At 39.8% G+C, this 10,615-nt stretch overlaps 1 protein-coding gene across 1 annotated transcript; it reads left to right on the top strand.

Moving 5' to 3' along the window:
- The first annotated feature begins 261 nt into the window (after window positions 1-261).
- Window positions 262-10,311, top strand: LOC135473706 (small ribosomal subunit protein mS27-like). The gene is made up of 10 exons (XM_064753572.1): window positions 262-408; window positions 2,231-2,323; window positions 3,697-3,767; window positions 4,127-4,191; window positions 5,079-5,193; window positions 6,096-6,174; window positions 6,995-7,149; window positions 7,710-7,949; window positions 8,391-8,540; window positions 9,775-10,311. Exons 1-10 carry the CDS (start codon window positions 303-305, stop codon window positions 10,174-10,176), a joined length of 1,476 nt encoding a protein of 491 aa, XP_064609642.1. The 5' UTR covers window positions 262-302; the 3' UTR covers window positions 10,177-10,311.
- The last annotated feature ends 304 nt before the right edge of the window (window positions 10,312-10,615 follow it).

Raw genomic sequence — 10,615 nt, 5'->3', positions numbered from 1 at the left:
TCAAAAAAAAAAAATACTTGGCTTCTGGTGTAAATTAAACCGGAAGATATTGGCTCTAATTTACTGATACCATGCAAACCAACATCTATTTTGTAAAGCGTCATGCTGTCTGAGGCCACTAGTTGTATGGTACTTCTTTTGGAATCGAAATCATATTTCGAATTCTGTGGGTATGCAGAACAAAGGGAGATAAGTCATGTCGATAGTCCACGTCTTACCTCCCCTTCTAACAATTTCTGGATTAGTCGACATCTTATTTCACGTCCAATTATCGAGAGCAGTGGCAAGCTAAGAAGAGAAAAATGAGTGTCACACCTGCCTTATGTCGCAGGTATTTACGTCACGCGTTTTCCATTGGACGGCTATTACATCCAAGCCGATGCCTGAAACAAAAAATCAGTCATCAAGGTAAGTTATGCAGAAATTTTCCAAAAATCTGTAGCACCTGTCAAAATCAAATATCCCCCACGTGTGGAGCGTAACAACAACGATGCAAGGATGTCGTCGTTCTGGGTAGCACTCAGATGATGTTGGATGTTTGGCATCATAAGAGTTCACAAAAAAATTATAGAACGCTATGTATCTTTATGTTTGTGTTTTGTTGTATTAATCATGTCAATAAAGATCAGTGGTCCACACTGCATGCGATACATTGTGATGTGAAACAACAACAACAACACCAGTACCAGGCACGTTCACATCTAGAACTAAATGCCCAGCACATGTCAGTAAAAACTGGTGTAATAACCAAGTGGTAAGTAAAATGCTATAATGCTTACGAGTGGCTGAATTCAGGACAACACGTTGTGTGTGTAGACTGGTACATGTGTTCTGTCAAATGAAGAGCACAGTTGATAAAACGCCTGCTGTGGTAGATGGTAGATCCATGGTTATCCTGGGTCAGGTCATTCCTAAGACCTTAAGGGAGGAAGTTGTATTTTCCTCACATCCCATTCAGCATTAAGGGGATAATACAACGACTGGTTGACCTCTATCAGTATAGTGGCTTGGGTGGAGCGGCTTACTTCCCTTCGGTTGTCTCAGTGAAATAGCACTTGATAAAAGAGCGGTGGAAATCTGTCCTGCAACAAGAAGATACATTACATGTGCTCTAAGGATTCCTTCGTCGTTATATGACCAAAAAATTGTTATGTACGTTCTTAAACCACAAGCACTCACTCACTCTGTCAAATAACAATTGGTGAGTTAGTCTGAATTTCCTGAGTAGATCTCTCAGCAGATATTGAGGTAAGCCTGGCTCACCGATGGTATGCTGCTGTTCTAGTCAGAAGTCGCTCCATTTAAGAGTTTTAAGAATTCCATTGTGTGTGACATAAGTGGTCCGTGCATACACATTGGCAGGTACAAGACAAGTGTGAAAGGAGTGTAGGTGTTTTCAATGGGTAGGTGAATGACCGTAAGGTCTTGGATGTAGGTGAAGCAAGAAGATATGGTGGGGAATTTGAGGGAAGTAGGGGTTGCTATTACATGGTAAAGTGGCGTCAATTTAGTTTTTCACAATGAGCATCTGAGAAGGCACTCATTGACTACCAAAAGGACAAGTCTAGTCCTTACAACTGCCTTATGGGGGATGGGGGGGGGGGGGGTGTAATTTAGTGTAAACAACTTTGTTTTGAAACTCACAAGGATTTTAAATAAAGCGACTTCTGACCAATACTGCAGTATGTCATCAGGCCTACCACAGATAATATCTGCTGCAAGTTCTTGTCAGAAAATTCAGACTATTTGTCAGTTGGACCAAGACCTATACAATATCTCAAAGTAACATTGTTTTATAGTTCTGACTTGACACAGTCAAACCGCCATGTCTTTTATTCGTAGTTGAAAACTATCTATCTCACAACAGTGAGAGCATGTGTCCATACACTATAGGCAAAGCCTCCTTTTAACCACATTGCTAAGAGTGCCATGTATTTCCATTGCATTGAAAAATATGTGAATGTGTGTCTTGAAGAAATGTATTTTTCCACTCACTGGTTGACTGCAGAACACCACTGAAGACCATACATCCATCACCTATGTAATAAGGCTGTATGGAGAAATTCACTTCACCCTATCTGTGTGTATTACCATTACATTATGACCCTACCACATCTCCCATGATGCTGTGACCAGTGCCAAACCACGTCAGAAGCTATACATTTAACATGAGCAACACTTTTTTTTCAAACTAAAATGTACAAATAAAGTATTCTTTTTCTTATTACAGGACGTCGGTACTTCCTTTCAGAGAGTTATTCTTGTACAGAAGCATGGCGGAAGCGATTGCAGGGCCCCAGTTTACAAAATGTGGAGGATTACAGTGAGTGGGGAAACATGTACTGTACACCGAGTGGGGAAACTTCCGGACATGGTGTAGGGAAAGATCCAGACATGTACTGTACAGCGAATGCGGAAACATCCAGACATGTACTGTACAGGGAGTGGAGAAACATCCAGACATATACTGGACAGAGAGTGGGGAAACATACAGTCATGTATTGTACACCAAGTGGGGAAACTTCCAGACATGGAGTGGGGAAACATCCAGACATGTACTGTACAGGGTGTGGGGAAACATCCAGACATATACTGTACAGGGAGTGGGGAAACATCCAGACATGTACTGTACAGGGAGTGGGGAAGCATCCAGACATGTACTGTACACTGAATGTGGAAACATACAGTCATGTATTGTACACCGAGTGGGGAAACCCCCAGATATGGAGTGGGGAAACATCCAGACATGTACTGTGCAGGTAGTGGGGAAACATCCAGGCGTATTGTACAGGGAGTGGGGAAACATCCAGACATATACTGTACAGGGAGTGGGGAAACATCCAGACATATACTGTATAGGGAGTGGGGAAACATCCAGACATATACTGTACAGGGAGTGGGGAAACATCCAGACATATACTGTACAGGGAGTGGGGAAACATCCAGACATATACTGTATACGGAGTGGGGAAACATACAGGTATGTACTGTACACCGAGTGGGGAAACTTCCAGACATGGAGTGGGGAAACATCCAGACATGTACTGTACAGGGTGTGGGGAAACATCCAGACATATACTGTACAGGGAGTGGGGAAACATCCAGACATATACTGTATAGGGAGTGGGGAAACATACAGGTATGTACTGTACAACGAGTGGGGAAACTTCCAGACATGGAGTGGGGAAACATCCAGACATGTACCGTACAGGGTGTGGGGAAACATCCAGATATGTATTGTGCAGGGAGTGGGGAACATCCAGGCATGTACTGTACAGGGAATGGGGAAACTTCCAGACATGTATTGTGCAGGGAGTGGGGAAACATCTAGACATGTATTGTGCAGGGAGTGGGGAAACATCCAGGCATGTACTGTACAGGGAGTGGAGAAACATTTAGACATGTACAGTACACCTAGTGGGGAAACATCCAGACATCTACTGACATGTAAAAGCATTCTTTGTTCTTTTGTTTCGAAATAAAAGTTAATATTAGCCATCTAGCTGTTGAGAAAGAAAATAAACGATAATGTTTTCATTAGATATGCAACCCCAGACATTAAGGCAGTGGTAATCTTTGGATTGCAAAGTAAATGGCATGTACTTGTAGTACATTTTGGCATTATATCACTGACAATAGATTAACATTTGAATCAAAAATTTATTAAAACTGTTTTCTTTGTCTTCTGTTTTAAAGTGAATTTCACAGTTGTGTTGCGAGAAAACCTGGAGAAAACAGGGAATGCAAGTCCCATTGACATAGATATTGTAAGCTATATTTCTGTTATTATTCATGGAAAGTATCTAATTTATCTGTTTCTATTTAGGTTTTCCTTGGTAACAGAGAAAACTACAAGTTCTAACACACTTCACTGAGATGTATATGTTAATGCATGTTCTCTGCCCTAACTGCCCAGTTTGATGGACAAACGAGAGCCATAACTACAGTGTGACAGTTTATGATTCACTGTGGAAAGATTTTGATTGACAGCAGTGTTATTGCTTACAATTTTTGGTTTCATGTTGTAGATGTATTTGATGATGTATGTGGTAAATGGTGAATTTATTGTGATGTGAATAAATTGCGTGCTAAATTTTGTTGTGATTTAAAATTTGTTTGATTTTAGATGTCAAACAGAATCACAGATGCTGAACCAAATCAGTTGGATTACATTGCAGATGTTCTGCACAAGTAAGTTCAAAAAACTTAAAATTCAAATACTTTTGAATTTGTCTAAAATTTATATAATTTAACATAAGACATTTTAATATTTTGCTTAAATGACAATTCCAGTGAAAACAGTAGATTTATTTTTTATAACTTTACTCTTAAATTATGTCACATTAATGTTACATTATTACATACTTGTAGACACCCGTCGAGCTGTACAAAGTCCAGCTGTACGTGGGAAGGTCTGTCATCAACCAGCGGATGGTCTTGGGTTCCCACCGGGCTCTGCCTGGCTTACACCCACCATAATGCTGGCCGTCGTCGTATAAGTGAAATATTCTTGAGTATGGCGTAAAACACCAATCAAATAAATAAATAAATAAATAAATACTTGTAGACAATGTCAGGGATTACATAAGTTATATGTAGAAGAAATTAAAATTGTGAAATTACCCCCAGGTTAGTTATTTTTCGAAGTCATGTTTGCTGCTTGCTGAAGTGTACCAATCACTTCCATGGAAAACTGGCTTTTTCACAGCTATGTGGCGATATTATTCATTTTTTGGCTTTTCACAGCTATGTGGTGATATTATTCATTTTTTGGCTTTTTACAGCTGTGTGGTGATATTATTCATATTTTGGCTTTTCACAGCTATATGGTGATATTATTCATTTTTTGGCTTTTCACAGCTATATGGTGATATTATTCATTTTTTGGCTTTTCACAGCTATGTGGTGATATTATTCATTTTTTGGCTTTTCACAGCTATATGGTGATATTATTCATTTTTTGGCTTTTCACAGCTATGTGGTGATATTATTCATTTTTTGGCTTTTCACAGCTATGTGGTGATATTATTCATATTTTGGCTTTTCACAGCTATATGGTGATATTATTCATTTTTAAGGTTTCGTAGATCTCCAAATGGTTTAAACATGCTAGCCTCTTCCACATATGCCATTGTGCGTGGCCTCATTGACATGGGACAGACAGAGCAGCTGTTAGACATCATACAAAACAAGGTGAGTTATTGTAACAGGGTGATATATAAGCACTATCTGCTATACCTCTAGCCTGGAGAGAATTACCCTTTAGTCTTATGGTAAAAGCGTGGACACCAAACCCAGATATCAGTGGTTCAAATCCCTGGCACTCTATGCATGGTAAGCCCCATGACACTACGCCACATTCATACAAAACATGGTGAATGACATCATATTGCCAGCCATATTTTATATCCCATCCCACCTACTACCCACACCAGTAACATATCAAATACATGTTCTGTATTTTATCTAAAATTGACCCAAAAAGCACATTTCTATAAGCAAATAAAGGTTATAAAATACTAAAATAATTCTACCTTCCAAATAAACCTCATCTGTCTAAGAACAATGAAAATATCAAAAACATGTGTCCAGATTTTTGAATTTTAAGTTTATAATTGTAAGGAGTCATTTGTGGAGATTCTGTAGGATGTGGGTAGTGGCATGGGTGGTGATGTGGGAAGTGGCGTGGGAAATGGCGTGGGAAGTGGCGTGGGTAGTGGCGTAGGAATTGGCGTGGGTAGTGGCCTGGGAAGTGGCCTGGGAAGTGGCTTGGGCTTGGGCAGTTGCATGGGCGTGGGCAGTGGTGTGGGTAGTGGTGTGGGTCTTGTTGGCTCTGAATTGTTTAAAATCATGGTCATCCATATTTAGTACTTTAGTACATGTGTGTAAAACGCATTGTAGCATTGCAAAATTCATGTAATTAGGCTGTGATAGAACAGAATAGTTCAGACACGAACTCTCAGAAACTAGCCTTATGCTCAGGTAAGGGTTACAGTTGCCTGTGACGTTAGTAGTGCTATGTTTTTTATATGTACAAAGATCCTGGAATATCTGCTTGAGCTTCCCACTTGAGTTTTGTCATGTTTTAATTTCAGCATGAGTATGGCCTTTTCCCAGACCCATACTCCACAACCATTCTCCTGAATCACTGCATCAAACAGGGCTCCTACGGGGGTAAGTCAGACATCTGCAGGGGTTATGATTATTAACATCTGTACCTGCCTGAAGAATTAAGTATTTATCTCTGATACAGCTAACTTACAGGTTTCATATCACTTTAATAATATTTGCCCAGAGAAAAGGGATTAAGGAACAATTTGAATAATACAGAAATCTGAAATCGGATTCTAATAAAGTGTCGTTAGAGGAAATTGAATTCTGGCCAAATTTAACGAAACTGAGCCCTGCATCTGATATGTTCTGTTGACTTATTAGGAAAGAAGCTTATGTGTAACTAACATTCCCCGCATTCAATGAAGTATGTGTGTGAAGATATGTCTTTAAGCTTATTCAAATGAAAGACAGCATGTTATAATGTGTTAATAGTGAAAAAAAACAAAAAAAAAACCAACAACATTTTATAGGCAAAATGTTTAAGACACAGTAAAGGGGCAAGGGTTTGAAAACCATAATTAGACTTCTCATAAGCCTTAGAACCCACTTGAAACTTCACTACATCTCTTGGGCCATCTTTTTACTGCTGGCAATATTTACGATGTTGTCATCGTACTGTTCAGTATGAAGTGTGCTCTACATGATCCATTTGTCTTGTTGGTTTGGCTACAGCCTTTAATAGATGTAAGATCAGATGTACAGTAAATGTATTTGAGGTACCTGGGATGAGGAAAGGCAGTTGTTTACTCCAGTTACTCTGCTTTCCTCCACCTGTAAAACAGATCTATGTCATATCAGTGAGAAAAGTATTGCCCCCAGTCAAATAAATAAAAGAAAAAATAAGCTACATGTGCTGTATGTGCTGTTTTGATCGTTATAGAGGCAGCTCGAATGGCATATGAGCTGATGTTACAGGAGGATTTTAATCATGCCCCTAGCCGCCTCCTCTCACTGTATGCCTGTGTTCAGCACGCCCGTCACTTCCCCACACGCTCCCCTGAGCCCGCACAGGCACCCCTTGAGGAGGAGGAAGAGGTTTGTCATATTGGTGACCTCAACTGGTACCATCCTTTATTTAGGATTTGTTACCGATTAGTTCCTGCTACGGAATTGTAATTACCTACATACAGCTGTGTCAACTAAGTGAATTTGAAAACTCTATAACATTGTGAAAAGAACCTTCCCACAAGAATTTTTAGAGATGCTTCCGGTTTGCCACTCTTCCATCAGTCTGAATTATGCCAGAATTGATCAGCAGTTGAATGATGTAAAGTAAGATGTAATTAAATCTAGAGGCTGGCATAGAATTCAGGAATGTCTTTCATGTGACATATTTGATCTGATTGGCTTCAGGTTCAAGCCCAGCTCATGCTGGCTTTCTCTTCAGTCATATTTGAGAAGGCCTGCGAGCAGGTGGTCATGGGTTTCTCCCAGGCTCTACCCAATTTTCTCCCACCATAATGCCGGAGACCATATATGTGAAATATTCTTGAGTATGGATTAAAACACCAATCTAATAAATAAATAAACAAATAAATTTATCTAATTGGTTATGTTTTAAGAAATACAGTGCCTCTTTGGTTTCATTTTGATAGGAGGACTGGATCCCAGTGAAGTGGGTGAGAACACCATATTACGATGATCACTTTGACATCCAAGACGAACAGTTATTACTGGGGAAGACCTTAGCTATGTTAGGCAAGACAGAACCTAATCTGATTGGTCAGTCATGTCAGGTGATGGGTCTGGGATTGTATGAAAAGTTTGCCCTGGGATTACAGCTGCTGGAGACGTTTGTGTCAGGTGGTGGATCAGCACTGGTTGCTAAGGAGTCTGTAAGTTTGTCATATCCTAGAGTTCAAAATTATTTTCTTTCATTCTGATTCTGTCAGATTTATTGCAGATCTGGAGGTCTAGAAAAATACATAATTTTTTTCATTCTGGTGCTTAAGAATTTGGTATATATTTGTTATGGGATTAAAGCATTATATGTTCAGCTACAGAAAGGGTCTAAAGGAAAATCAAGACACATGTAATTTTCATTCTGTTGCAATAAAACAGTCAGTAAAGTTTTGTTGTGGAAATATTCTATGGTATATCTTCTTAGTGGAAAGAATCAATCAAACCGTCTTTTTTTTTATTGTTTTCTTTTTATGCTGCCCTAAAAATGGAACTAAGCATGACATCATAATGAATCTTTTCTATACGTGGAGATGATGTTATGTACGACTATTTTCCTGGGTTTTACTGACTTGGTTTCCTTGCTCTTGTCGCAGATGACATTGTTTGAAAGTTGTCTGGTGAATGCTCCCACACGTGATCCAGATGCCCCGGAGAAAGAGCTAGGCTTCAGAGCCATAGCTGATGAAATAGAACTAATGAAGTGTACACCTGAGGAGAAGGAAAGCTACCTGGATCAGTTTAAGGTATGTTTGATCTCTCATCAGGAGCCATTCCCAGTTAAAGTAACTCAAGTCAAAGCTGTGTAGTTTATTGTTCATTCCTGCATTTCTCCTGATGATGTGTGGGCAAACTGCTAACGTAGTACTCCTGTATTACAAGAGAACAAAAGTTAATTTGGCTTTGGCCCTGAGTTAACATTTTGTGGGAAATTGTACGTATACCTCATTTAAAAAAGTATTATATGTAAGTCAGATAATTGCATGCACAAGCAGAGCTGAACTCTGTGGCCAACAAGAAGACTTGTGCAGCCTTGTCTGCTTCATGCTACCACCCAGCAGTCTGGTAGTAGATCTGTGAAAAAGTATCATCTACATCAAAAACAGTACGCATGATGTATGTGTATGTGTAGTGGGCTGTGATTGGCCTTCCTCTCCATGACGTGTGCGGAAAAGTGTTCATCTACCACCCGAATTTTCTCTTCATGCAGTTGTTTACAAACGAAATAGGATGATGTCCAGGTGACATAATGTGTGTTTGTACCTGCAACTTATTGTATGTTTCACTACAGTAGTGCCTGCTGGACAGTAGTGTCTGCTGGACAGTAGGCAGCAAAAAATAATTCAGGATTTTGTGGGACGGATGGTCTGTTGGTTCAGCCCTGAGCTAAGCAAGGCCTACTGAAGAATGTAGAGCTGATAATCTTGGTACATCCTGGATTTGCCCTGAAAATTTTGAAAGTGAACAGCCCAAGTCGGCCTTATGTCAATATTTCATGACAAGATAGACAACATGGTGTCTCCTGTCCTTGCTATGATGTTCCAGTGAAGCAACTCTGTAAATGATATACATGTATATGAAGAGAAAGAAAGTCTCGAAGGAAGAAAGTATTTCAGATGATTTGTACTGAAGTACACATGGTACAGGTTTGAACAGCCTTGGTCAGAATGTTTACCCCAGCATAACTGTTTATGGGGCCTCGATGGCAATAAGTGGTTGATGACATGGGCGTGGCCACTTGTCTTACACCAGTATGGTGTGCATATCTATATGTTGCATGTGGGAATGTTGATCAGTAACTTGCCAAAGGTGGGTGGTTCACTCTGCACGATCTGGTTTCTACCCATGAAATTGACTGCCATCATAAGAGTAAAAAAAAATCTTAGTATGGCAGAAAACAACAGTTAAATAAATAAATAAATACTAGATTTTTTAAAAAGATGCACAACATTTTTAAATTCTGTGACTTGTATATTACAGGTGTTGTCGGAGAAGGTTGAATCGTTAGGTGGAGTAAAGGAGGTATCGTTGGGAGATCTGGTCAAGACTAAGGTAGAGGAGGAGATGGGTGCTCACGAGCAGCGAGACATGGAGGCTCAGCTGGCACTGTTTGAGGAGTGGAATGAACAACGTGAAAAATTGCTGGATTCTCAAGTCCAGACCATTCTGAGGGAGGACAAACTGAAAGAGGTCCAGCAAAAACTGAAAGAGTTAAAACAGAAGGAAGAGGTCCTGAAATATTTCGAAAATCAGCCAGAGGTCGAGTTTGCAATGTGGCGTGCTCCAAAAGAAAAACCACAGCCAATAAAAGACTCGGATCTAGATCCAGAGGAACTACGAGCTCGGCGCATAAAACGAAGGCAATTTCGCAAGAACATATGATCCCAAACTTTTGTCTCTGTGATGACTATGCTGTATTGTCTACGCCATGATTCTGTATAGGTAATTGTTCTGGGTGTATAGAACTGAGGCAGGTGTAGAAATAAACCTTGTTGGATATGATGTTACCTGAATCTTTGTGATATGTCATGGCATGGACCTATAACCACCAAGTGCAGTGGGGTAGTGGATTAAACATTTCTAGTAAGCTGTAGATCTAAGGTTCAAAACCAAGTCAAATCATACCATAAGACTATTCTCTGTGTCATGTGATGCTTAGAGTAGAATGTTAATCAAATAGATGAATTACTGGTTGGCGGGGTGTCAGTATAATGTGATTAGGTTGGGTGCAGTTTCTGGTGTCTGGAAGGGTGTCCCATTGACACTACATAAATACAATTTATGCTGGCATTAGGTACAACCTGTCACCAGGACACAATGA

This window comes from Liolophura sinensis, chromosome 8 (genome assembly GCF_032854445.1).
Source record: "Liolophura sinensis isolate JHLJ2023 chromosome 8, CUHK_Ljap_v2, whole genome shotgun sequence".
Classification (NCBI taxonomy): Eukaryota; Metazoa; Mollusca; class Polyplacophora; order Chitonida; family Chitonidae; genus Liolophura; species Liolophura sinensis.
The sequence above is the reverse complement of the archived record's forward strand: the minus strand, read 5'-3'. Positions and strand labels throughout refer to the sequence as shown.

Excerpts from the sequence above, each read along its gene's own strand:
- LOC135473706 (XM_064753572.1), top strand. The coding sequence starts at position 303 with ATGAGTGTCACACCTGCCTTATGTCGCAGGTATTTACGTCACGCGTTT. Across the intron at positions 2,324-3,696 it reads ACAAAATGTGGAGGATTACA|TGAATTTCACAGTTGTGTTG; the intron begins GTGAGTGGGGAA and ends TCTGTTTTAAAG. Across the intron at positions 8,541-9,774 it reads GCTACCTGGATCAGTTTAAG|GTGTTGTCGGAGAAGGTTGA; the intron begins GTATGTTTGATC and ends TGTATATTACAG.